This window comes from Spermophilus citellus (assembly GCF_964194105.1).
Source record: "Spermophilus citellus genome assembly, chromosome: 4".
Classification (NCBI taxonomy): domain Eukaryota; kingdom Metazoa; phylum Chordata; class Mammalia; order Rodentia; family Sciuridae; genus Spermophilus; species Spermophilus citellus.
In genome coordinates, this window is record NC_138185.1 from 137,045,232 (window position 1) to 137,072,131 (window position 26,900).

At 50.4% G+C, this 26,900-nt stretch overlaps 2 protein-coding genes across 2 annotated transcripts in view; both read left to right on the forward strand.

Moving 5' to 3' along the window:
* EHD4 (EH domain containing 4) overlaps positions 1–9,778 on the forward strand; it is a 90,027-nt gene extending 80,249 nt beyond the window's left edge. The window contains exons 5-6 of the mRNA XM_081289429.1: positions 1,238–1,402; positions 7,450–9,778. Coding sequence (XP_081145555.1) covers positions 1,238–1,402; positions 7,450–7,986 — 702 coding nt within the window. The 3' untranslated portion in view covers positions 7,987–9,778. The remainder of the gene's footprint in view (positions 1–1,237; positions 1,403–7,449) is intronic.
* A 4,001-nt stretch (positions 9,779–13,779) lies between these two features.
* The window catches only part of SPTBN5 (spectrin beta, non-erythrocytic 5), a 48,130-nt gene continuing 35,009 nt past the window's right edge, over positions 13,780–26,900 (forward strand). The window contains exons 1-12 of the mRNA XM_081291592.1: positions 13,780–13,919; positions 14,199–14,459; positions 14,663–14,830; positions 17,705–17,821; positions 19,927–20,084; positions 20,528–20,756; positions 21,603–22,234; positions 24,624–24,762; positions 24,881–25,119; positions 25,369–25,522; positions 25,649–25,849; positions 25,943–26,149. Coding sequence (XP_081147718.1) covers positions 14,349–14,459; positions 14,663–14,830; positions 17,705–17,821; positions 19,927–20,084; positions 20,528–20,756; positions 21,603–22,234; positions 24,624–24,762; positions 24,881–25,119; positions 25,369–25,522; positions 25,649–25,849; positions 25,943–26,149 — 2,355 coding nt within the window. The 5' untranslated portion in view covers positions 13,780–13,919; positions 14,199–14,348. The remainder of the gene's footprint in view (positions 13,920–14,198; positions 14,460–14,662; positions 14,831–17,704; positions 17,822–19,926; positions 20,085–20,527; positions 20,757–21,602; positions 22,235–24,623; positions 24,763–24,880; positions 25,120–25,368; positions 25,523–25,648; positions 25,850–25,942; positions 26,150–26,900) is intronic.

The window sequence follows — 26,900 nt, forward strand, 5'->3', positions numbered from 1 at the left end:
ACTGTTCTGAAGCTGGAAGTCTGGAAGAGTGGAAATGCTGAGCAAGGGTGTGACAGGGCAAACAGGGCACTTCCAGCAGGATTCCCTCCCCCTCGGTGGCAGCCCTGAGCAATCCACTCCTGGTGATCAGAGTTTCTGGAGATTCCCCCTCATGCTCCTGAGGTTTCTCCCCAGAGGGAGCTTCTGCCATCTTGCCTGGTCAGGCAGCTGGTCTTGTACAGAAATGACTTTATTGCCACCGTATAGATCTCAGTATCTTAACTGTCCCGGGCATGTTGTAGGCATTCTCATCTCATTGCTCGCTGGATTCAGGTCAGCCATTATTGGTCTGTAGTTTGGTTTCCAGATGCTCCCAGGCTCCACATGAAACTGTCTCTTAGGTCTCCTAGTAAATTACCAGAACTTGACTCTTTCCAACCCACCTTGATGGTTCCCTGGAACCGCCCCTCAGGCACAACTGAACTGCAGCCTGGGAATTTCCCCAAGTCCTTTGGGGGGATGTATTTTAGAACTGCCACCTGCCACCTGGCCTCACCCCATCCCCAGCCAAGCGTCACTAGCCCAGCTGGGAAGCAGGTGGCTCACAGCATTATTCTGGCCTGGCCTGTCCCCCAGAGCTATCATTAGCACAATCATCAGGTTAGCAGAGCCTCCTCCTAAGTTCCACTGGCTCCTGACATCCATGGAATAGTCTAGATGCAGCCCACCATCCCCACCTTCCAAACCATGTACAGACATGACGCTGCCCCAGCTTGTTCCCTGCACACCCCTTCCCTCTACCTGGGCTGGCTCACCTCTTCTCTCCCTCATACATCCTACCTGTTCTTCAAGGCCCAACTCAGGTCCTTTCTTCCCTTGATCCGGTGTCCCACAGCTCTTATCTGTCACATTTTGCCTCTCAATCTTTCTGGTTCCTCTCCCTCTACCTGACCCTTGATGCTGGGGTTCTCTCTGCTCACTTTCCCTGGGTGTTCCCATCCATTCCTGTGGCTCTGGCCCCGCCTCTACTATCTCAAATCTGTCATCCAGGGCAGCTCTCCAGAGCTCTGAATGGATCTTCCCACCCCCTTTAGACAGCCCTGCTCCCCCCGGCCTCTCGTCCCTCCTGTGCTTGAGGAACATGGCTCTGTGTAGGTGTCCCTTATGTATTATTGATGCATGTAAGATGCAGTCTTGTTTGTGCCTCCTCTGGAGCAGTTCTGAATGGCACATCCTCACCGACATATCCCCTTTTTAGGTGCATGCCTACATCATCAGCTACCTGAAGAAGGAGATGCCAAATGTATTTGGAAAGGAAAACAAGAAGCGAGAACTCATCAGCAGGCTACCAGAAATCTACATTCAGCTGCAGCGGGAATACCAGATATCTGCGGGGGACTTCCCTGAGGTCAAGACAATGCAGGTACTGTGAGCCCATTACAGTGTCATGGGAGGGGTGAGACACAGTACCATGTTGTCCAGCTGCCTGCTGAGGATATATGAAGGTCTCCTGGTTTAGCACCAAGGAAAATGTAATGAATTCATCCTCCTTATGATAATCCAGAATGATAGACTTCCGTGAATTAAACAGAAATTGTCTGCCTTCTAGAACATTCAAACAGAAGGGGACATATAGCAAAAGGTTAGTGAAGCTCACATGAAAAAAAAAAGACAAGGATTCTAAACTGTGTTCAAGGAGGTAATTTTTTCAGTTTTGGGGGTATACAGGGATTGAACTCGGGGACACTCGACCACTGAGCCACATCCCCAGCTCTATTTTTTTTTTTTGTATTTTATTTAGAGACAGGGTCTCACTGAGTTGCTTAGCACCTTGCTTTTACTGAGCCTGCCTCTGCCTCCAAGCCGCTGGATTACAGGCTTGAACTACCTTGCCCAGCTCAAGGGGGTAATTTTAATGTTGAGGTAATGCCTGTTTTTCAGAATCCCAGAACTTTAAGGGAATCATAGCTAGGAGTAGTCTTGAAGGTCACCTTACCCTCCTCACGCCCTGCTGGCACTGTGGGATTATATGCTTAGTCAGACTCAGGGCCACGGGGCTCAGCAGACATAGTTGGACTTTACAGACCCAGTGAGGGTTTTTCCGCAAGTCTAGTATTGGGCAGACTTTGGCCTGACTTAAGAGCTGCTCTTGAGTTGTATCTGGGCAGCCCCAACTAAGCTAGAATGGGGGCTGCAGGCACAACCAGTGTATCCACTGCCCCATGGTGACCTTTGACAAGCAGGTCCTCCTGTGCAGGGTACCCCCTCTGGCTTTGGTGCAAACTGGCCACATTCTTGTCCAGGGTAAGTCTCATCTGCACAGGGGTCTTAGTCCTCTCTGTAAAGCAGTTGACACAAACTCAGTGCCTGCAGCCACCAATTAGCATTGTGCCCAGGTAAAGAGGGCCAGCAAAGGAATCATGTTGCCCTCTCTGCCTCTGTCTCTCCACACCTGACAGAGGTGTGGCTTCCAAGAGGGCTGTCTATACAAGGAAGAAAACAATTCTGCAAGTGCAGCAAGAGCTTGTCAGGCAGCATGGTGGGGGAGAGTGAGTGCCCACCCCCACAGGGACATGCTGTCCAGCCCAGTGGTCGCTGCCATGTGGGAATACAGGTCTAGATGGTTTAAGACAAGTAGAAAACTGGATTTGTATGTAAAATCACCTGGCTTTCAAATTTTGGCTCAGACTTTCAAAAAATACTACATAGGCCAAAGGCCACCTGCATACTGACTGTGTCCTGAGACTACCAGGTGCATCTGTCTCCAGTCACAGAAAGTGACAACACTGAAGTAAGAACGTGGGCAAAGGTTGGTGGATTCAGGAGGGGAGAAGAGGAGAGGCAGGGAGAGGGGACAGTGGACAGCAGAGGCAAGAGTTAGCAGGTGGCAGGAGCATAAGTTTCAATCCAACATAAGCTTTAATAATTCACACACTGGGCTGGGGCTGGGGCTCAATGGTAGAGTGCTTGCCTAGCATGCATGAGACACTGGGTTCAGTCTCCAGCACCACATAAAAAAGCTAAATAAACAAAATAAAGGTATTGTGTCCATCTACAACTAAAAATATTAAATTTTAAAAAATGATGCTCTCTTCACCAATTCTGCCTGCCTGCCTTCTTTCTTTCATTTATTAAAAATAAATAAATAATTATAATTGTAATTTGGGCCGGGGTTGTAGCTCAGTGGTAGAACACTCACCTCGCATGCGTGAGGCCCTGGGTTCGATTCTCAACACCACATAAAAATAAATAAATACGGGCTGGGGATGTGGCTCAAGCGGTAGCGCACTCGCCTGGCATGCGTGCAGCCCGGGTTCGATCCTCAGCACCACATACCAACAAAGATGTTGTGTCCGCCGAGAACTAAAAAATAAATATTAAAATTTAAAAAATAAAATAAAATAAAAATAAATAAATAAATAAATACATATGAAGATATTATGTTCATCTACAACTAAAAAATAATAATAATAATGATAATAATAATAATAATTCACACACACTGGATGGGGTTCATACTCACTGTTTGAGCAACATCACTCTACACCTGGGTTCAGGTAAGTACTCCATGCATATGATCGTTCAAATATAATCAGGCTATATTTATTTTACAATAAATACAGAAATATCTCTTTTTCTACCAGCAATGAAATAGGTATTTCCGTACTCACAGCATGAATTGGGTTTCTTCTGGTCACAAGATGTTTAATCTGAGAACTGTCCTATTAAAGTAGTCTCCTGGAAAATTCCCCTCTCAGCCCTCCGGGGGTTATGCCTACACCCCATGACCAAACTGCAGAACAGCAGTTTTCTTGGGTGCTTCGGAAGAGAACTTCAGTTTGGAAAGGAACTTGGTGTCTTGACATAAATAAAAGTCATTAAGAAGTACCCAGGATGTGTGGTGGCCTCACAGGGGCCTTTGTGGCTTGTTAGCCTAACGAGGTTGCCATAACACCCCACCACCCAAAGAAGCTGTTCCTGAGATGCTGAGGCTCCAGTGAGCCCCTCTGGGGCCTTTCCTGTGGCCCCTGGTGTGCCCCACAAGATAGGAGTAGATTCTGGACCACAGCTACTCGAGACACAGTTGGCCTGGGCCTGGTGAGATGAGAGGTCACCCAGGCCTCCCAGAGCTGAGGCAAAAGGATAAATACTAGGAAAGAAAATGAGGAAACCTTGACATTGGGAGTAGCCATGCCTATTCAAAGCTGGAGAATATTGGAATATGGGGGTTACTTGAGAGCCTGTGTGTCCAGCCCCATGCCAGTGCTTTAGCACCTTCATGGGCCCTTGAGTGCCCTGGGACTGGGAGCAAGCAACCCCACCCTGACAACTTCCCTTTTCACTCATTTATTCATTCATCCAAGAAGTAGCAATTAAGCCTACTATGGCCAAGCACTATTCCAGGCCCCTAGAAGAAATCAATGAACAAATGGAGGTAAAAGTTATTTGGTCTTCAGCCAGGCACAGTGGTGCACACCTATAATCCCAGCTACTCGGGAAGCTGAGGCAACAGGAGTGTAAGTTTGAGGTCAGCCTGGGCAACTTAGTGAGACCCAGTCTCAAAACTTTAAAAGGACTAGGAGTGTAGCTCAATGGGAAAGAGTTTGCCTAGGATGTGCAAGGCCCTGGATTTAATCCCCAATACTGAAAAATAAATAAATACATATATAAAATAATTTAGTCTTCACCACTGAGACTATGGCTGGAAGTGAAGCTTTTGGCAGCAAAGCCCACTGTTGGGATGTGCATTTCTTGCTATAATGCCAGATCATAGCAGGCTCCAAGGAAGTGAGTTCCTTGGACCCTGGCCAAGCCTTGATTTTCACTTATAGGACCAGGGTTTTTAGAGGAAAGCCCAAAAACCCAAGAAAGATTCCTCCTGGGAAAGCCAGCTGTGCCCTGATCAGATCACCCAGTCTCATCCGAGAATGAGGGAATGAGGCAGGCCTGGAGCCTGTTGGGAGCACAGTCACTCGAGGCTTCAGGATAGTTGCTGTCAGCTAGGAAGTTTTGAGTGGCCATGAATGTAGGTTAGCGCCTCCTGTCCCCACATCTTCATCCTATACAAAATAGGTGTTCACCACATTCCAAAGCCAGCTCTAGGTCTCTGTTCTCCCTTCCTCTCAGGGACAGGCTGGTCAGGGTGACTCAGGTGTTACAGTGAGTCGAATGTGTATTTTGAAGGCTTTCCTCTGGTGGTAGGACCGGCTCTGTGACCTTGTCAGGCTGCCTGCATCTTCCCCGTACCTTTTCCAGAGGTAACCTGACCTATAGCACAGATGTGTCACTATTGCGAAATGAGCAGAGCACTAGAAACACCATCTTTACTGTTGACTCAGTAGTCTTCCTTCTGGACGCCACAGCTGATGACTTGGCAGTGTTTCAACAGCAGGGGGCAGCAGAGCCATCCTCTTCTGTTCTAACCTTCTCTGTAGTAATGCTGGGAAAGAGTGGATAAGAGATAACCAGGTGGCGACTGGGCTGGAAACTGACTTTGGTCTCTTGCGAAGAAGTAATTTCAGGGCTCCGGGCTTGTTGGACACAATTGTTGATGGGAACATCCTCAAATTCTCCAGCATGTGGTCATCCCAATAAAAGACTTCTGTTTTAGACCCATCTTGATGGAGGGCAGGGGTGATGATGGTGTATTGTACCCCACAATCCCTTGTCAGGCCTGAGGGAATTGCAGGGATGAGAGTATAAGGTTTATTTCCTTTGTGCCAGGAGTGTAACTCCTGCTGCTGCTTCCTGGCCATCCCTGCAAATATATGACATGTCCCCTTGCCAGTGCTCCAGACAGTTGCCATCAGAATCCACATCCTGCAGGCTCATGGACAGTTTGGGTGGTCATCGCCCTCACACGTTCACTCACCAGACAGAAGGGCTCTGTGTGCTCAGAGCTGTGGCTCGTTGATGAGGAATAGGGTAGGCGTTGGTGCACCCAGGGGAATCCAGACTTGTTTACCCCTGCAGCACTGGGATTTTTGTGTAGGATGCTTGCTCCTCCTCCTGGGCTGACCAAGATATTGGCAGCAGGAATCCAAAGCACTGACAGCATTATTTGTTGCTGAGGTTAGGAGTGACTTGCTGGCAACTTTTATCTGCCAGTCAGGGTGAAGGACATAGGAACCAGAATTCATTTTAGAAAACAGGGCTGCATCACCTAACTGCTCAGAGCAGAATGCAGGCCGCATTTGGGTTTCAGCACAGCAGGGGTTTGGTGGCACAGCATTTGCTGCCATGGGGAGGCTCTTCTTCAGAAGTTGCCAGGCTGTTCAGCTTCCAACTCTACCTCCTGCACAGCCTAAAACTTAGGGCTCCCCTTCCAAATATCAGCATAGAATTCCTGCTCTGCCACTCACTGTAGAGACAACCATTTTTATTCTCCTTGCAAACAACCTCCACATTCAACCACAGGGGACAGGGTAAATGAAGAATAGCCCTGTTAGACAGTTTAATATTGTATAGCTATTAAGAATAAGGTTGCTGGGCATGGTTGCACATGCCTATAATCCCAGGGATTCAGGAGGTTAAGGCAGGATGATCTCAAGTTCAAAGTCAGCCTCATCAATTTAGCAAAGCCCTAAGCAATTTAGCAAGACCCTGTCTCAAAATGGGCTGGGGATGTGTCTCAGTAGTTAAGCACCCCTGGGTTCGATCCCTGGTATAAAAAAGAAAAAAGAAAAAGTTAAGCCAAGCATGGTGATATATGCCTATAATTCCAGTAACTCAAGAGGCTGAGCCCGAAGGATCACAATTTTGAGATCAGCCTCAGCAACTTAACAAAATAAAGATAAAAAAATAAATAAAACCAGCTGGGGATATGGCTCAGTAGTAAAGAACCACTAGGTTCAATCCCCAGTACCAAAAAATTAGAAAAGAAAGAAAAAGAATAAGTTTATGTAAACGTTAATATCACAGAAAGATATGACATGCTATTTATTTAAAACACAAGTGTTACCCTAACAGTGTGGTATGATTTCAGTTAAAGGGTATGTGAGAGAGAGAAAATTTCTAGACTGGGTATGGTGGCACATACCTGTCATCCCACTTACTTGCAAGGCTGAGGCACAAGGATCACAAGTTTGATCGCAAGTTAAAAGGGTTTGGGTTATAACCCAGTGGCAGAGCATCCCTGGGTTCAATCCCAGTATCACCAAAAGAAAAAAAAAAAAAAAAAGCAGGGCAAAAGAGGGTTTTTCAAAGTCCTGGGGGAGTTGCTTCACTCCTGGAGCCAACAGCAGAGATTAGCTCCTATAGAAAAAGCCACACTGCATCCTTGCAGTTTGTTCCAAAAAACACTCCTATGTCTGGTGAGTTTGGACATGAGAACCCCACCAAAGAGACAGCTCTGGAATAGCACAGGGCATGGAAGGAAGTTTGCTTTAAAGGGAATCTCATCTCTCTCCAGCTTCCCCCGCCTGTTTCTCCCTGAGCGCATCACCAAGTCTGTGCTTTCTCCTTCTGCAGGAGCAGCTTGAGAACTACGACTTCACCAAATTCCACTCACTGAAGCCCAAGCTGATCGAGGCTGTGGATAACATGCTGAGCAACAAGATCTCGTCCCTGATGAGCCTCATCAGCCAGGAGGAGATGAGCATGCCCACGCAGCTGGTGCAGGGCGGTGCCTTCGACGGCACCACTGAGGGCCCCTTCAACCAGGGCTACGGGGAGGGGGCCAAGGAGGGGGCTGACGAGGAGGAGTGGGTAGTGGCCAAAGACAAGCCCATCTATGATGAGCTCTTCTACACTCTTTCACCCATCAATGGCAAGATATCAGGAGTCAACGCCAAGAAGGAGATGGTGACCTCCAAGCTGCCCAACAGTGTCCTGGGCAAGATCTGGAAGCTGGCAGACTGTGACTGCGATGGCATGTTAGATGAGGAGGAGTTCGCACTGGCCAAGCACCTCATCAAGATCAAGCTCGATGGCTACGAGCTGCCCAACAGCCTGCCACCCCACCTTGTGCCCCCCTCCCACAGGAAGTCCCTGCCAAAAGCCGACTGAAGGCAGGTGGCAGGACGGGGTGGGAAGTATGGGGTGGGAATCCTGGACCTGGGCCTGAGACCCGCTCTTCCACTGACTTGCTGAATGACCTTGGGCAAAGCTGCCCTCTCCATGCCTCAGTTTCTCCATCTGTAGGACAGGAGGGCAGTCACTGGACCTCCTTCACCTCTAAAGTTCACTGAGTTTCTCTTAAAATATTGGGGGTAGTGGTGGGGGGTATGGATAATGACATTGAAAGTTTGAGAGGGGAAATTATCCCAAGTACTCAGAAGCCTGGAGAAACATGGCAAGGGCTTGGTGGGCACCCAGGTACCTGGGGAAGGGTCCTGGGGCATCACCTGGAGCAGCTGAGTTTCAGGGCTGCACTGGGCTGTTCAGAGGCAGCAGCACCCATCTGTCCTTCAGAGAGCACCAGGAGGCAACAAAGATGATCTCATTTATTTTATTTGTTTCTTGCTAAATTTGGAGTGGGGAAAAAAATAGAGCAGAGAAATAGAGTTTCTGCTTTCTCCAGTTGTCTACCAAAGAGAAGACTGAAGCCCAGGATTGATGCCCCATGTCTTTGTGAGCCCCCATCCCTCCTGCGGGCCCCAGCAGAGCAGGTAGCCAGGCCAGCAGGGCACATGTCCCAGCACCCACTGACCACCCCTGCCAGGCCTCCCTCCAGGTGCTCCCAAGAAAGTTGTGTGTGGTTAGGAATTTGGAGCTCACAACCTCTATTAACCTCTGGCAAGGCCTCTAGTTGCAGTTCAGGTCATGTTGATGTCTGCAGATTAGTTTTTCTCACCAGTTTGCCTGATAGGTTGTAGCAAAGTCTATTTATCAGACATAATCTACAGTGAGGAAAAGAGGTGGTTCTCCTTTCTCATTGTTTAGTGTGGCTCTCAACCACTGAATGTTCCCAAGGGCTGTGGGGGAGAAGAGATCAATCTATCGGGGTTAGACTCTATTTTTGTAGAAAATAGGCATTTTTATTTCCGCTCTTGTTTTTATTACAGGATAAAAAGTCTTTATACAGAAATCTTTCATATAAAACCTTTACTCAAAGACCATGTGGTCGTATTGTGAATGCCGGTCTTGAGGCAGGATTGGGCCACTTACCTCTCCATTGGCTCTTGGGTCTTCCCAAGTCCTTGAGTGAACCTTTCCAGGCCACTCGCTCAGATGCATGGCTCAGATGGAGGTAGTCAGTTCCCACTGCCACCTACCTACTCTGATGGCCACAGCACGAGGAGGCAGGTGACTTTCAACAGTATTTATGTAATAAGAATCACAAAATAGTTATGACCACATGGCATGGGCCCTGCCAACACCAAAAATGAATGAAATCAAAACAATACCATGAGCCTTCTAAAAAATTCTTTTTTTTTCCCTGTCACCTGCCTCCGGTGACATCAGGATCTGAACTGCAGATTTTAGAGAAAATACTGATTCTGGGGAAGCATCTGTTCAGATGCTAACCTTCTATACCCCTCCACCCCAGTTTGCTTTCTAAATAATTCAGTTAGAAGTAATTACATAATATTTTTAATCTGAATGAGCAATTTTATATTGATACATAGAAGAAAAAAATTATGATTCCAGTACTGTAGTATGAGCAGATAGTTCTGTGAAGGTAAGGACCACCCAGGTGTGCAAAGGGTGGTGGCCACCAGGGGTAGACTGAAAAGAGAGTTGGTTTGTCCAGAGGCCTGGAGATGCCAGGGAAAGCTGACTTTTCATTCAGAATTGCCTTGTTTCTTTAACTTTGCTCAGTTGTTGTATATAAACAAATATATACATATATATGCGTCATGTGAGTATTTTTAAAATTTGTCAATGTGCACACATGTAGATTCATCCAGGTTGTATCTATACAGAGGTGTTTAAGGGGCAGCAGGCTGAGGTTTCTAGTTTCTCCACAGAAGGAAACTTTTCAAGGCAGTGTGGGAGAGGATCACACCTTAGTCCTGCCCCTACTGGTGCCTGAGATGTTCTTGAGAAAAAAAGAAGAAAGAAATAACTTGTCCACTTTTTATGATATGTTCTCACAACATGAAGCTATTCACCCTAAAAAGTTCGCTGGAACCCAGGACCAGCACAAAGGTCTCTGGAATGTTAAAACTATCTAATGTTCTTCCTGAGTCCAAAGAAAACCTATGAATCTTGAAGCCCTACTTTCTACACAGTGTATGCTCTCGTATAACATAAACCTCCACAGTCTTGATTTAGGGGGTGTGTGGAAATTTCAGCCTGTTCCTCTCAACATCAGCCTTCCAGTTGCAATCCTGCCAGCGCAGGCCTGCTGGGCCTCACTGTGGAGAAACTGCAGTCAGACTCACCAGAACTCCCCAGGCAAGCAGCCTGCATCAATTCTTTCCTCTCAAGACTTCAAGCTCGCTGCAGCTTGCATGGTCTGGGGCAGGGTCACATTTCACTGGCAAGGGCCATTCATTTCTCTGGGGCTGGACTCTTCTCTTTTGAACCCTTGTCATTGTGTAGCAATGGCATCTGGCTCTGGGACTGTGGCTCTTCCCACAAGGTGCAGGCCTTGAGTTGACTTCTCACATGTCATGGGCATGGGTGATCAGGCTGCTCTGAGCATGGAATGACAAGCAAAATGCCTCCTTTGTTCCCCCAACCCCTGGCCTCATCAGAGCCTCTGGAGAAGCCCTACAGAACCCTGGCCCTACTGTCCCTAGCTGCAGACCTTTCTCCAACTTCTGCTAGGTCTCCTCAAGGAGCCCCCTCTCTGGGCACCTGAAATGTCTTGCCCAGGGCAGGACACCCCCTGCCTCATGGCTGCACCTGTGGCTGGACCTTTCCATTTTGCACAGTCCCACTCCATTAAGCCCAGAGTGATACCCAAGATAAATCGTGAAATTAAGAAAAGCATTTTATTGTTCATTTCCTACATGGAATGTAGCCGAAGAATAGCCTTCTTAGGACAGATAGCCACTGAGTTTATTCAAGTAAATGGTCTCATTCAAGAGCGTATCAGGTTACATGTCACTTAACCAATGCAGTTAATGCACAACGCTTCTATATTTTTTAATCTTATTTAGAACTGTCAAACAATAAGAGACAGTCTATTGATCAATAAACTTCTGGAAAAAATCACTATTGTTCTCCTGTTGACTCTAGAGTTTGGATGTTGCCTGATGTCTTAGTAGGGAAGTGTGGGTTCCTTGGACCCATTTTGAAATGAGATGGAGAAGTCAGGGAGAGGGTGTGCCTCCTCTCCACACCATCCCTGTGACCCTCAACTCTTCCTGCATCCTCTTTATAGGGAGAGACTCCCACATGGAATATTCAGCTAGGGACAGAGGAGGCTCAAGCCCCACCTGAGAGGTTAAAAGCCAGGACTGCAGGTAGGCACTTCAGAGGCGGGGACAAGGCATTGCTGAGTGTGCTCCTAGGAGACACAGGCCTGCCTGGAAGGATTGGCGGCTGGCACTGCTCCTGCCTCCCACAGTGCCTCACAGATGTGCACCACCAACAGTGGACTTTTCCCTCTGGGCAATGCAGACCTGGACTATTCTTTACAGACCCCTCCCCTCTTCTAACCTAGGTGCTGAGCAATGAGAATTAGGTGAGCTGGACCCCAACCCCTCTTTCCAGGGTGGGTCCTGATTGGCTTGAGCCAGAGTATTCCATCCCCTAGTCACAGATATTTGTTCAGAAATGGATCTGTCACCCAATTCAAACCTCTGAGATCCAGGGCCTCCCAATTCTTGGGAAAGAGAGTCTGTCTTCTCTTCAACCCTGCAATGTAAAGAAGTGAACCTATTGGTACAACAGTGTGAATGGCACTGAGAGGGACGTCAGGCTGGCAGGAGCCACCCTGTGGAGCATGAAGATAAAGGAGGCTTTGAGAAAGGCAAAGGAAATCCAGACCTGTGGCCTGTGGTGACACTATTTGAGCTGCTAGATCAAACCTCACCTAAAATCCTCTTCCTGCTGCATTTTTCAGTTATGTGGCCAATTTAGTCTTTTTTTTTTCTGTTTAATTTCTGTTGAAATTTCAATTATTTACAACACACACACAAAAAAAAAAACAAAGTTGACAGGCTGGGGATGTGGCTCAAGCGGTAACGCGCTCGCCTGGCATGCACGGGGCGCTGAGTTCGATCCTCAGCACCACATAAAAATAAAATAAAGATGTTGTGTCCGCCGAAAGAAAAAAAAAAACAAAGTTGACACTGATCAACAAAGTTCTTTGACCAGGAGCTGCAGTCAGTCAAAGTGAAAGAGGAGATGGTCTGCAGTGACTTTAGGTGCAGTTGATCTAGGGAGAAAGAAAAGCAACCCCCCTGCTCCATCCCACAACTTCAAACAACCTCTGTCGAGATCTGTGTTCAAAGCACCATGCAGTTCAGTCTTCCTCAGTGCTCACACAAGATACCTCCTAGACCTAGGGTCTCAGGAGAGGAAATAAGCCCAGTCATCACTGGGGTAAGGAGGTAGGTCGGGTCTTCCTAGAAGAAGCACTACTTTAAATGGGGCTGCTAGGACAGGAGAATGTGGATGGTGGGGACAAGGTAGGACAGTCTAAACCAAGAGAATGGCTGGCACCATCCAGGACATGGAGCATCATCCACAGAAGCTGCCTGGGTGAGAGGGAGGCCTCGAAGGCCTTACTGAAGTGGCTCTGACAGGCCCAGTTTCTCCCGGCAGGTAATGAGCAGTCTTCCTACCTGGGGCAGAGTGGTGCTGTGGACAGTAACCAGGCTTGGTATCCGGCTCTGAGTTCGGGCAGTGGGGACGAGGCCCTGCAGGGACAGCAGTGCTGAAGCAGTGGAAGTGCTGCTGACTGGATCTGAGCCACCCGCAGGGAAGGAGCTGGGCTCAGCTCAGGCATGCAGCAGGCCAGCCAGGGGCAGGAGGAGCTCCCTTTTGAGCACACACCTCTCAGCAGCTGCCTGCCAGGGGCTCAAGGGTTCAGAGCTGACCTTGCCCAGCTCTCTTCTCACAGGCCTTGGCCTCAGAGCATTGTGCCCCCTCCCAGAGCCTCCAGGGTCACTGTGGTTATATACCCTCTGACCCATCCCCAGCCCTGAGACTGTGACCCTGAGTTTAGCCACACAGTTGTGTGAAAACACCACAATTAGAACTTGCTTTCCCTCTGGCAGTCCAAGTCACCCAGGGAAGGAGACAGGAGACCATCCATGGGCTCTGAGCCCACCCTGCCCCCAGGCCCCAGGCCTCCGCCAGCTCTACAGAGACCTGAAGAGTGAATGATGAGTCTCTGGTTTTATAGGAGACTCTCATTTACATAGTCATTTGTAGTTCCAGGTCCCCCACAAAAAGGGGGGACTTCAGAAAGTAGCCTCCTGGGCTGGAGGGAGCCCCACCCTAGGCCCTAGCCAGGTTGGCTGCACTTCTTCCAGGACCAGGAAAGCAGAGCCACCTTCTGATGATGCCCTGTGTCTATGGCTGTTCCTGGGATGGGTGAGAGGGCTGCTGGCCAGCATGATCCTCCCATGCTCCAGCCTGCAGGTGCTCCCCAAGAGGCCCTTTGGGGTGCAGGAGGGCAGTCCAGATAGGGAAGTGGGTCCACAGGCTTCCATCCGGAGGCTCTGCCCAGACTCTAGCACCCTCATGATGTTCCCACCAGAGGCCATTTCCAAGGCCTCTGTGTTCTGAGAACCAGAACCCCCTGATGACAGGGAAAGCTGCCAGGGGAGAGGGGTGGCAGATGAAGGAGGAGACCCCAGCAATGGGCCTGGAGCATTCTTGAGCCACCCCCTCCCGCCTGGGCCACTCCCTGAGGCAGGTGGGAGGACAATGCAGCCTGTGTGCCATTATCCCTAGCAAGCAGGCTCAAGAGGAGGGCTGTGGCCTGGCCCCAGCTCCACCCTAGGCCTCTCCTGGTGCCTCTTCCCTTGCTGCACAGCCCTTACTAACTGCCATCTCCATCCTTGGCCTCCTCCCCTGACCTGGACATCGTCAAGGTGAGCAGTCCCTGTTTCCCTTCCACCTGCCCTGATCAACCCACAGAGCAGAGGCCAATCAGCTGTGGTCAAAGGACTGGTAGCAGGGGCTCTGAGAAGATTCTGGAAGGTGGGGTACACCATTCAAGTGGCAGCCAGGACTAGACCTTACCTAGCTAGGCTCCAAGCCACAATCTCTACCAACCACAGAGACAGTGTGGCAGGTGGGGCCCTAGACTCCTGGCAGAGGGAACATCAGAACACACACTCCTCCCTAGCTCCATGCCCCACAATTTTCAGGGTCTGGGAAACGTCCAGAGGCCCCTTGTCACCAAAGGGCTGCAGGTCTGGTGTCCAGTCAGCCCCATAATCCCCAGAAGATCCTTGGCTACAGGATACCTGCAGCCAGAGGCCCAGCCCCTGAGCTCGAGTCCCAGTCCAGGTCCTGTCATGGCTTCTGAGTACGAGATGGGCCACATCCGCCAGCTGCAGGCTCGGCACACGCATATGCAGGAGAAGACTTTCACCAACTGGGTCAATAACATCTTTCGGGTCGGCCGGGTGAGTGTGGCTGGGATCACCCCCAGCTTGGGCCAGTGGACATGGGGTCAGGCTGTCGGTTCATTGGCCTGAGGCTGCTCCGGATCCCACAACAGAGCTGAGGCAGAGCTCCTTCCTCCTAAACAGCTGCTCTGGCCTCCACCTGCTGGATCCCAGGATGGGGTGGGCAGAGCTGACCCTGTACCTGCCCATCCCCTTCCCAGGTGGGTATCAAGATCCAAAACCTGTACACAGAGCTGGCCGATGGCACTCACCTACTACGGCTGCTGGAGCTCATCTCTGGAGAGGCCCTGCCAGCGCCTAGCCGGGGCCGCCTGCGTGTGCATTTTCTGGAGAACAACAGCAGAGCTCTGGCCTTCCTCAGGGCCAAGGTGGGTTCCAGGGAAGTGCTGCTGTGTGTGGTGCTGGGCAGGCAGCAGGGACACACTGGATGGTCATCTTTCCTAGGCTGGGCCACAGGGTAGAGCAAAGGATCTGGGGCCTGACTAAGAGAAGAACAGCTAGGTTACAGAGGAGCGGCATTAAAGGCTTTGCCCAGCACTCTGGCTTGGAGAACACCCAGCCGGCTGTGGCAGGAAGCCTATTGGGACTGCAAATGTCACTGTCTATAAGACAGAACTGCAGAATCCAACACCGAAAGAATCTTAGTGCTCTCTTAACCTTCTTATTTCATAAAGGTGCCTGCAATTATTTACAGACAAGATCCATGACCAGGCAGCAGAGCCCAGATACAGGGCCAAGGGAGGCTGGTGGAGAGTGGGGGGAAAGGGGGAAGAGCCCCAGTTACTGAGACAGGCAGCAGGGAGAGTATAGGACCTACCTTGCAGGAAGAAAGGCCTCAGCAAATAGGAGGAGCCTGAGTCACCAGAGAAAGGGACAGGCCAGGGAGATAGAAGCAAGAGCTCCTGAACACAGTGGGCCCCCATGGCCAGCACAGGGGTGGTTTATATTGGGGAGCAGGAATTAGGAAGGTTCCTGGCCTCGGGTACCAAGGCTATGAGGTGCTGTCCTGGAGGCTATGGGCACTGAGCTGGGCCTGGCCAGGATGGGTCTGAGTGCGTGAACCATCACCTAAGTCCTGATGGAGGTCACCTATAGTCCCTGGAGCCTGGTGTGCTGGAGAACACCAGGAAGAGAAGAGCCAAAGCCAAGGGAAGGGCAGCAACTGCAGTCCCTAGCACCTGGAAGAGCAAAAAGCTGCCAGCCACAGAGAGCCAGTTCCCATGCGGTCCAAGGTCCTGTGAGCCAGTCATCTGTCCTCCAGGATCTTGGAAAGGATGTGAGTCCCATGGCCTTTGTCAGAGGCTTTGCAGCTCTCCTTAAGCTTTGATATATAGCATGTCCCTGATACCTGTGAAGGTGACATCCTTGGTTCCATAGACATCCAAGGCCAAGTGATCAAGACAGGACAAGAGAGCTGCCCCCAGACATACTGTTCATTAAAGTAGCAGAATGTGGAATGCTGTCATTGATGGAGACAGAGACCTTGCCACACACTGAGCATTCTGTAGCCCACACTGGGGATACGATAAGCAAAGCCCAGACCCAGTTTCAGGGGAGACAGATTAGCTGAATGCAAATCAGCTGTGTTCTGGGACACGTCCTACAACTGTCTGGGGGAAATCAAAGCACTGGTTTATGTCCTGCTAATCTCTGAGGCATTAATTCTCTCATCATGACCAAGTTCAAGCTGCCAGCTAACATTGCTAAACATGAAGCCAGTAGGATGGGCCCCAGTGAGCAGGCAGGAGCGGACTCCAGTCCCCGCCACCCCACTAAGCAGGTGCCTCAACTCCAAGTGCAAAAAGGATGAATGTGCCAGGGAGAGAAGGGAAGTGCCAGGGCATGGAGAGGGGATCCTTTAGAGGGACACAACACCCAGGGGAAGCTCTTCCCTCAAGGCTGGTGGTCAGCTAAGGCCACTTGCCTTCCAGGTCTTAGGGATCAAGCATGTGTATTTGGGTAGGAGGAATAAGCCTTGGGTTTCAATTTTATGTAAGGTGATCAGGGTAGGCCTCCTTGAAAAGTGACACTTGAATAGAAACTTCAAGAAAGAGAGGTGAATAAGCATGCTGATAGCTGGGGGATTATATTTTCAGTCATTAGGGACAGTCAGGGCAAAGGACTTAAGGCCCATGCTTAGAATCTTACAGACTATAAGATCCTGTAGGCCTCGGTGCTGCATGATTTGGGAGAGTGGAAGATGTATCCAGAAGGTGATGGGATCAGACACTATGGAAATTTGGCAATTATTCTGTCCTCTTCTCCCCTTGATTCACCTTTCCTCCTGTCCAAGTGGTAAGATCTAGGGCAGAGGTTCTCAACTTCAGTGTACAGAATGGCCACTCCTGGTGTTTGTTCAAATGCAAATTCCTGAACCCTGGCCCTAGAAAATCTGGTTTTGTGGTGCTTGGGACTCGAAATTTCCAATAGGCTCTGTTGGAGAGCCTAATGAAGAAGAATGAGATTTGAGTGTGACCCCAAGGGACCCAGGCACCCCCTTGAAATCCTGAGATGCCCCTGGAGGTAGAGGCAGACACTGGAGTTGTCTGTTTAGCTCACACATCTGTAATGACCCAGCTGAACCAGTGACCAATGGCCCAGGTTTCCCTGTAGCCCACATATGAGGAATCCCCTGTCCAGTGGTCCAGCCCAGATCACCCGGCTGCAAGATCACCCAGGTGGGCTTAGACCCAGGACCTAACCACTCAGAAAGCCTTTCCTGTCAGGCCAGTGACTCAGAAGGCTGAGACAGGAGGATCCCAAGTTTCAGATCAGCCTGGGCAACTTGGTGAGACCCTGTCTCAAAACAAAATAAAAAGGGACTGGGGGGCTGGGGTTGTGGCTCGGTGGTAGAGCACTTGCCTCACATGTGTGAGGCACCGAGTTCGATCCTCATCACCACATATAAATAAATAAATAAGTAGATAGACAGCTAAATAAATGTATTATGTCCATCTACAACTAAAAATATTTTTAAAGGGGGCAGGGGGCGCTAGAAATGTAGCTTAGTAGTAGAGCACTTGCCTAGCCTGTGCAAGGTCCTAAATTCAATTCCCAGCACTAAAAATAAAAGTCTTCCTTTTTCTGTCTTGTCTCTGCCTGCTTTTCCTGGGGGACCTCCCACTGGGGCAGGCTGAATTTCAGGACTTCCTATCCCACAACTGGCTCCCTGGACTTTTGGTTCATCTGAGTCCCTTAGGAACATGGGTTTCATGACTTAGTACAATCAACTTTGCCCACAGGTACGGATACCCCTCATTGGGCCAGAGAACATCGTGGACGGAGACCAGACACTCATTCTAGGACTCCTCTGGGTGATCATTCTGCGTTTTCAGATTTCCCACATCTCCTTGGACAGGGTATGTGCTCCATGACCTCACCTCAGGCACCTGGGGACAGCGCAGTTCCACTGCACATCTACGTTCCCCACACAAATCCTTGGCATCCTTGGAATTAGTATTCATTCTTCAATCAGGGGTAAAGAACCCAAGTCAGAGATGTTGCCATATGTTGAACTGAGAATTAGAAACAGGGCTTCACACCTGACCTGAGACAAGTCACTCACTAGATAGGGACAGGGTGAATTCCCAGCAACACTTTCCACCTGTTTACTGTTCCCTACTTGGCATTGAAACCCTGTAATATTCATTGCACCATAATGTACCCCTAGGGGAAATTCAGCATGTAGAGTCCTACCTCTGGAGGTTCACTAATTCCCCAGTATCCAGAAGACCAATGACCCAGTATTTCCCTCATGGTTCCCCGACTTCTCCCCTTCTATCTTTTTCTCCCCAACAACTGGATCAGAAAGAGTATAAACCAGTCAGGCATGGTGAAACTTGCCTGAAATCCCATCAGCTCAGGAGGATCACAAGTTCAAAGCCCACCTCAGCAACATAGCTTAAAATAAAACATAAAAAGAGTTGGGGATGTGGCTCAGTGGTTAAGTACCTCTGGGTTCAATAAATCCCTGGTACCAAAAAAAAAAAAAAAAGGGAATGAGTATAAACATAATATTCTTATATTTATCACTTTTAAGTTTTATAATCCCCCAAACAACACCTGAAATTTGATTCTGGTAGGTCAGGAAAGCCAAACTGGAAAATGAAACTCTATGAAAAAAAGCCACAGATTACAGATTTGGCACAAATCCATGTGGACCTTCAAAACAAATGATGACTATGGGCTACAGAGGAGCAGGGCCTTGTGTGCTCACAGCTCCAGAGCTGAGCTCTGTTTGGGGGAACAAATGGGCAGATGAACATCTAACTGACCCTAAACCTTTCCTTTCTACTCACCTCCCCAGATCCTGAGGCCCAATATCCCCTCAGACTTGTCCCTTGGGAGCAGCAGGTACTCCTCGTCCCCTGAGGCTGCCACCTCAGGCCTGCTCCCTGATGACTCAGGCTCCAGCAGCCCTGCTCCCTCCTACGTCCATCTCAGCATGCCCTAGTTCCCATATGGCCTAGCCCAGCACCCAGGGGCTTGGGCCTGGCCTCCTCCCTGGGGCAGAGGGGCCTCCAAATCCTTGAGATGACTCTACAGACCTGTGCTGGTCTCCAGCATCCTTCCTGTCAGAGGAAGGGGAAGAAGTGCATCCTGCTCAGCTGCACTCCTGAATTCATAACAGGAATTGGCGGAGAGGGAAACACAGGAGGGCATCCAGGAGCACAGGAGAGGCAGGGTTTAGGGCAACTGGAGCCAGGGAGTGAGTGGAAGGGGGGTCCCTAAGGGAAGGACAGGGATGCAGGCAGAAAGAAGTTGGAGGAGGATGAAAGGCCAAGAGACAGAAGCACTGAGTGGAAGAGATGGAGATGGAGATGGAATAATAAGGGAAACTATCTACAAAGAGGACCTGTCAGGGCTGGAGGGGCTTGAAATCAAACCCAGCCGAGTCATTTCTCAGTCCCTGAAGCATTGAGCACTATAGGTGGGGGGCTCTCTTGTCCTTTGTTGGAGGTTTAGGGGTCCAGGCCAATCCCTTTATCAGCTGGGGCCCTGGGCAACTTTCCAATCTCTTACTACACCTCCTTTGTCTTCTGTAGAATGTAAATACTAACAGGCTGAGAACCTACTACCTGATCATCAGAAAGCCTACAATACAGGGAAGGAGTCAAATAGGGCCCAGCCTCTACTCTATGAGGCCCCAGGTTGGTTATCACCATGCCTGGGCCCCAAACCAGGAGCTATTGCTATTGTGGTCCTCAACTGCAATACAAAACTAGCTGCTCTGATGACAGGTGACAGCTTTCAGTCACCCTGCCTCTTTAGAAGCACAATCAATCAGAAGGACTCTTGGCTCTCTAACCCCTACCTCTATCTGTGGATGACATCAGGTAAAATCAGATGCTCTGAAGAGAGCCATCTCCAGGTGGGGTAGGATCACAGCATGAGCCACCCACAGTCTGCAGGTTCTGCTGCCCCCACCTGGCCCCACATGGTGATGACATGCCCTGTCCTACAGGAGGAGTTTGGAGCCAGCGCAGCCCTGTTGTCAGCCAAGGAAGCTCTGCTGGTCTGGTGCCAGAGGAAGACAGCCGGCTACACGAACGTGGGCATCACTGACTTCTCTCGCAGCTGGAGCAATGGGCTGGGTTTTAATGCCCTTATCCACGCCCACAGGTGTGGCCGGACCTGAGTCTCCAATTACTGAACCCAGGGCTGGGGCCTCTCCAGCCCATTTTCCATATCCGCTCTGGCTTCTGGAGGAGGAGGGGAAGTGGGCCCAGAAGTAGAGTGGGCTGACAACTGAGTCCCTGGCCTGAAGTAGTACCCCCACACACTCCCCAGGGAATTGCCATGTTTGCCTCTGACCCCGGCCTTCACTTTCTGCATCCCTCCCTTCTCTTCATTGCCTTCTCCCTGGCAATTAGCTGCCCTTTTGGAACTTCTGCCCCCATCCCTGGACCTGGCCTCTATGCCAAATTAACCCATCCTTCAGCCAGGGCCTCAGAGAACTGTCAGAGGAAAATGGATTCACAGTAAGCTGGGTCTGGCCAATAGGAACATGTGCATTTTAAAAAGCAGGACACTCTCCTGAAGAGCCCTTCCTGTTCTCTGCCCAGGCCGGACCTGCTAGACTATGGCTCCCTGCGTCCAGACTGCCCACTGCACAACCTCACCTATGCTTTCCATGTGGCTGAGCAAGAGCTTGGCATTGTTCAGCTGCTGGACCCTGAGGATGTGGCCAGCCTACAGCCAGATGAGCGCTCCATCATGACCTATGTCTCCCTCTACTACCACTATTTCTCCCGCCTACACCAGGGGCAGACTGTCCAAAAGAGACTCGCTAAGGTTGGTGACAAAGGGAGGTGGTCCAGCCAGCCATAGGGAGCCACAGCTCTGAGGACAGGTGGGATGAGCACAATCTCCAGAGTCAGGAAGACATGAATTTGAAAACTTCTTTTGTCATTCATTTGCTGTGTGGCCTTGGCCAAGTAATCTAACTTCTCTGTGCTCCTATTTGTAACATGGTGACAATAACACCTGGATAATAGGGCTGCTGTTGGGTTGGTATTCAATGGAGCTTAAGTGGCCCAACATGGAGCCAGGCATACAGGGAAAGTGGGGAGGCAGTGCCTGCTCCTGCTGCTCCTGCCCCCCCTCCCCTCCCCCTCCACTTGCAGGCTGTTAAGCTCCTAATGGGATTAACAGCCCTAGAGAACCAGGAGTCTGCAAGGACAGGCATAGAAGAGGCTCTGCTGGATTGGGGGGCTCCATGTTTTGGGGGGACTTTCTTACTCTCTGGACGCGATGGCAGAGGCTGAGGCCTGGGAGGGCTGCCCTCAGGGTTGGTGTCTCAGTGGGGGAAGATGATACAGGCCAAGGACTCTAAGATGCTTGGGGTGGGGGTAGGGAAAAGAATGTTCAGGAAAAGGAGTAGCCTAAAGGCCCTCAACCCCCAGAGGTGAGGCGAAAGGGTGAAACAAGATGGAAGAAGGCAGGACACAGTCTTGCCCCCAAGTCATGGAGAGGGAGACCACTCACTCCTGAAACTGGATGTGTGATGCCCCCTCCTCTCTGGGGGCTGGGGGACCCCTACTTTAGTGCACCCTCAGCTGAGAGAAGCAGCTGGCTCCCAGAGTCCAACAGGGGAGTGCCTCTATTCCAGGGCCTGATCCTTTCCCTGCCCTCCACCAGATCCTGCTTCAGCTCCAGGAGACCGAGGTGCTACAGACCCAGTACCAGCAGCTGGTGGCTGACCTGCTCCACTGGATCACAGAGAAGCAGGCACAACTGGAGATGCGGAACTTTCCAGACTCACTGCCTGCCATGCGCCAGCTACTGGTGGACTTTGCCTCCTTTCGTGCTCAGGAGAAACCACCTCGGCTGCAGCAGCGAGGGGCCACAGAGGCCCTGCTCTTCAAGCTGCAGACAGCACTCCGAGCCCAGAACCGCAGGCTCTTCCTGCCTCAGGAGGGCCTCAGCCCTGAAGAGCTGTCCCAGCACTGGGCAGGGCTAGAGCGAGCAGAGGCTGCTCGGAGCCAGGCCCTGCAGCAGAGGCTACTACAACTGGAGCGTCTGGAAACACTGGCCCGTCGCTTCCAGCGCAAGGCAGCCCTCCGGGAGAGCTTTCTAAAGGATGCGGAGCAGGTGCTGGACCACGCCAGAGCCCTGCCAGCCAGCCCAGCCACAGTGGAGGCAGCCACCCAGAGGTTGGGCATGCTGGAAGCTGGCATCCTGCCCCAGGAGGGGCGCTTCCAGGCCCTGGCTGAGATAGCAGACATCCTCCAGCAGGAACACTACCATGACTGGGCAGATGTGGCCCACAGGTGAGTCCCAAGCCTATAAACCATCCTCACAAAAGGGAAAGGCACACCCTCATGCTTCCACATGCCCATTCCTGGCCATGGAAGAGAGGGGTGGTTTATGGAATCAGGGCTCCTTCTAAAAAAATCAATCTCCCATGGATGTTGGAATTCTGCCATCAGTAATTCATCCCTTTTGGTAAAGCACTGTCCTTTTGAGGTAGCCTCTGATTAGTTCGTTCATTATGGCATTTATGGCATATCCGCTGTGTCCCATGTGCCATTCTAGGTGCTGGAGGTTTAGCAGTGAAGAGAACAAACAAAAATCCCTCCCCTTAAGAAACTTACACACTATTTTTTTTTAAGAGAGAGAGAGAGAGAGAGAGAGAGAGAGAGAGAGAGGGAATTTTAATATTTATTTTTTAGTTTTTGGCGGACACAACATCTTTGTTTGTATGTGGTGCTGAGGATCGAACCCAGGCCACACACATGCCAGGCAAGCGCGCTACCACTTGAGCCACATCCCCAGCACAAACTTACACACTATTAAGGAAAACAAATAATAAAAATATAACATAAGAGATAGTGATTTAAAATATAGGGTCTTGGGATGTAGCTCAGTGATAGAACGTGTGATTAGAATGCACAAGGTCCTGGGTTTGATCCCCAGCACCAAATTAATTAATTAATTAATTGAATTAAATAAAGCAGGATAATGGAATGTTGAGGGGCCAGTGTGGGAGGTGGTGCAGACTTGGGTGGCTGGAAGAGAGTCATTGGAAGATGACTTTTGAATAAAGACCAGAAAGGAGTGAAAGGGCTGGTCATGCAGATATGGGGGACAGAGTGACCCAGGCAGAGGAAACAACAATTGCAGCATCCCAAGGTGGGTTCCTGCCTGGCAAGTCTAGAAAAAAAGTATAAATGCTAGGGGTGGAAGAGGGGATGGGAATGGGAAAGACAGTAGAATGAATCAGACATAACTTTCCTATTTTCATATATGAATACACAACCAGTGTAACTCCACATCATGTACAACCACAAGAATGGGAAGTTATACTCCATGTATGTATGATATGTCAAAATAGAATCTACTGTTATATATAACTAAAAAGAACAAATTAAATTTTTTAAAAAATGCTATGGTGACTAAAGTGAGCAAGTTACAGGGGTGAGGTCAGGGAAGCTCAATGGCAAGGGATAGGAGTGGAAGTCAGGCTGGGCCTTGTAGTTTTTACTCTGAAAGATGGGAAATCTTGGAGGGCTTGAGCACAGAACTGACTTTTGTTTTACAATGGTCACCTGGATGCCATGTTGGGAAGAGGCTGAAGGAATAACAGCAGAAGCAGAGAGATCAGTTATGAAGCTATTGCTGGGTGGAGAGCAAGGGAGGCAATAGCACAATAGCAGTGGTGGGATTTTGAATGTATTTGAAGGTAGTGCCAAACAGGATTTAGAGACAGGTCAGAAGTGGAGTTGTTGTAGAGACAGACGAGGCAAGGCTCCAAAGATAGCAGAAAATAGTTTTATTTGGCTGCAGCCAGGTTCAGAGAGCACAGCTTTTGCTGTAATCAATCCTCTGAACCCCGAGTTCAGGTAGTTTCAGAATTGTATACCCGGTATGTAATGGGAGGGACTCAGAAGTTCACAGTTTTCACAAGTTCACATAAAAGCAGCTTTTTATTTCACTGTTCATGGCAAATTAACCCTTCAAGGACAACACATGAAAGGGGGAGAGCTTCTTCTCCCCTTTCTTTCCTCCCCCTGCCAGCTGTTACCATGCAGCCTAATTGGTAACTTACCTTAGAAATGTAGACATCTCTGTGAAACTCTAGCTCAAGGCCAGTGGCCTTGTTTACACATTTCTACAAACTACTATACTAGATACATGTGTGTGAAAAACTATTAAGGGGGTGTCCAGCACCTGGAGTGCGGATTTCTTTCAGGCTAGCGGCCAAGTAAAATAGGGCAACACAAAAATAGGAAGTTTATCTACATTGAACTCTTTTTTGAGACCCTTTTGCTGACAGTCCTAAAATCAGCCATGGTGAAGATTTCTGGAGAAGCCCAGTTAATATATTTTGTGGAGGAGGGGGTGCCACTACAGGGTGTGAAGACTGACTTAAGATTTTAGTCTGAGCATCTGGAAGGATGGAGCTGCCATCAACTGCCATAGGGACTAGAAGGGGTTGGGGCTGAAGGCCTAGATCTTTCAGGTCCTCTTTTGGCTTCTCTGCCTGTAGCCAGGCAGGACACATTTCCCTAGTCTCCCCATACCAAGAGGTTCACATCCAGACCCTGCCTCCAGCCTCAGAGGTCCAAATCATCCAGGGCATCCAAGCCTCACCACTAACCTGAGGTGGCTTCTCTGCCCCAGCCTTCTGGAAACTTCCTTTATTCTTGTGCCTTCCAGGCATGAGAAGATCACACAGCGCTGGAAAAGACTCCTTCAGCATTTACAGGAGCACAGGAAGCAGATGACAGGTGTGCAGGCTGTGCTAAGCCTTCTGCAAGAGGTGGAGGCTGCCTCTGACCAGCTCCGGGAGCTGCAGGTGGGCACAGGACCAGCCAACCTCTGGGGAACACAGTAGAGTGAGGGTCTTTCCCCAGCACTGGTGCTCGCAGGAATGCAGCACCTTAAGACTGCAATGACCACTTATCTCTGGTCAGGTGCCAGCCAGCTCCATGACCTGTACACAGCATCTGGCAGAAGTAGTGGAGCTGCTTCAGAGACATGACCTGCTAGAGGCCCAGGTCTCCACCCACAAGGCCCATGTGAGTCGTCTTGCCCATCAGACTGCAGAGCTGGACTCCTCCCTGGTCACCAGTGTAGACATACTGCAGGTCAAAGCCAAGGCTGAATCATTGGCCCAGCTCTACCAGAACCTGATGTCTCTTGTCAGGGACAGGTAAGAGTCTGACCTAACTCCTCAACCTTCTTTGGAACTTTTCTGTAACCCCAATTATCTCCTGCCCAGACTAAAATACTGTTGGCCTGACAACCTCCTCTACAATGACCCTCTGTCCCAAGGCCTCTGTCTCACCTATTGAGTCATACAGGGAAAAGAAAAGTCCTGTCTAAGGACCCCCAGGGAACTCCCTCCCCATGCCCCACGACACCCGAAGTCTCTTGGTGGCCCTTGCTGATTGTCTCCCAGGCGGACTATGCTGGAGCAGACCCAACAATGGGCAGAATTCCTGAACAACTGTGAGGAGGAGGAGGCCTGCTTGAGAGAACTCAGACAGCAGGTGGAGAATTTGTCCCTGGGAGGGGACCTCAGTCAGATCTCAGTCACCCTGCAGAAACACAAGGTGCTCACTCCCTCGATCCCTGTGGATCCACACCTTTTCCTCACCCATCTGGCTTGGGAACCCAGCCCCCTCTCCTTTCCTTCCCATCACCAAGCTTCCCCACCTCAACCGGGCCTTGCCCTCTAGGCCCTGGAAGCCAAGCTCCACCGCCACCAGGCTGTGTGCGCGGACCTCGTGAAGAGGGGGTGCGACTTCAGCGCCCGCGGATCCTCGACGCAGCCGGATCCCAGGGAGCGGGCCGAGGCCGTGCAGAGAGAGTGGCAGCTAATCTGGACTAGGTTGGAGAAGAGGGGCTTGAGGCTGCACACATCCCTGCTTTTACGGCAGGTAGAGAAGTGGGGCGTTCCAGTCAGGGGGCGGGGCCGGGGCGGGGCCGGGGAGGGCACCTGCCTGTGCTCAGCCCCGCCCTCCTCCCCTCAGTATTTCGCCGATGCTGAGGAAGCGGCTGCGTGGCTGCGCGAACGGCGGCAGGAACTGGAGACTGCGTTTTGTGGGGAGGACCAGGCGGCAGCCGAGGCCATGCTGCTGCGCCACCAGCGGCTGGAGCGCGCCGTGCGCTCCTTCGCAGCCGAGTTGTCCCGGCTGGACGAGCAAGCGCGGGCCGCCGCAGCTCGGGCGTCACTCAGGGTGCGCGCCAAGACTGGGAAGGGACTCAGACTTGTGAGCTTCCAAGACCAAAAGTGTAGTTTCTGCTCGCACCTAAGTCCCATATTCCACCGCCCGTGGGCCACAGAGGGCGACAAATGATCTTTGTGGCCTGGCCCTGGAATCCTGTCCTTCCCTTGGGCGTGGGCGTGTCCCTCCATCCTTAGGCAGGTCGCCTGCTGGCTAAGACCTGAAGTAGAATCCTGTCTGCCCAGAGAATCGAGGTCATCCTAGTACAACTGGGTATGGCTTACTTTGCTCAGCACAATTCCGGAGCATTAAGCAAGTTCCTCCAGGAATGTCCCTTTTATTTTCACCTCCAGACCTAAAGTGACCCTTAAGCCCTCTCTCACCTGACGGCCCTTGTGGGTTTTGTTGGATGGTCTAATCACTGCACCAGACTGCTCTGGAACCTCTCCCTCAGTTCACTGAGCCCCTAGTATCCAAAAGCTTTTGTAGTAGGTTGCTGAGTTCTGTCCTCTTCCAAGAAACCTTGCTTGTCGCTGGAAGCAGTGGTGCAGACCTGTAATTCCAGCAATTCAGGAGGCTGAGTGAGGCAAGAGTATCTCAAGTTGAGGCGAGCCTCAGCAACTTAGCAACGCCCTGAACATGTTAGCAAGACACTGTCTCAAAAGTTAAAAAAAATAAAATAAAAAGTGGCTGAGGATGTAGCTCAGTGTGAAGTATCCCCAGGTTCAATTCCCAGTGGAAGGAAGGAAGGAAGGAAGGAAGG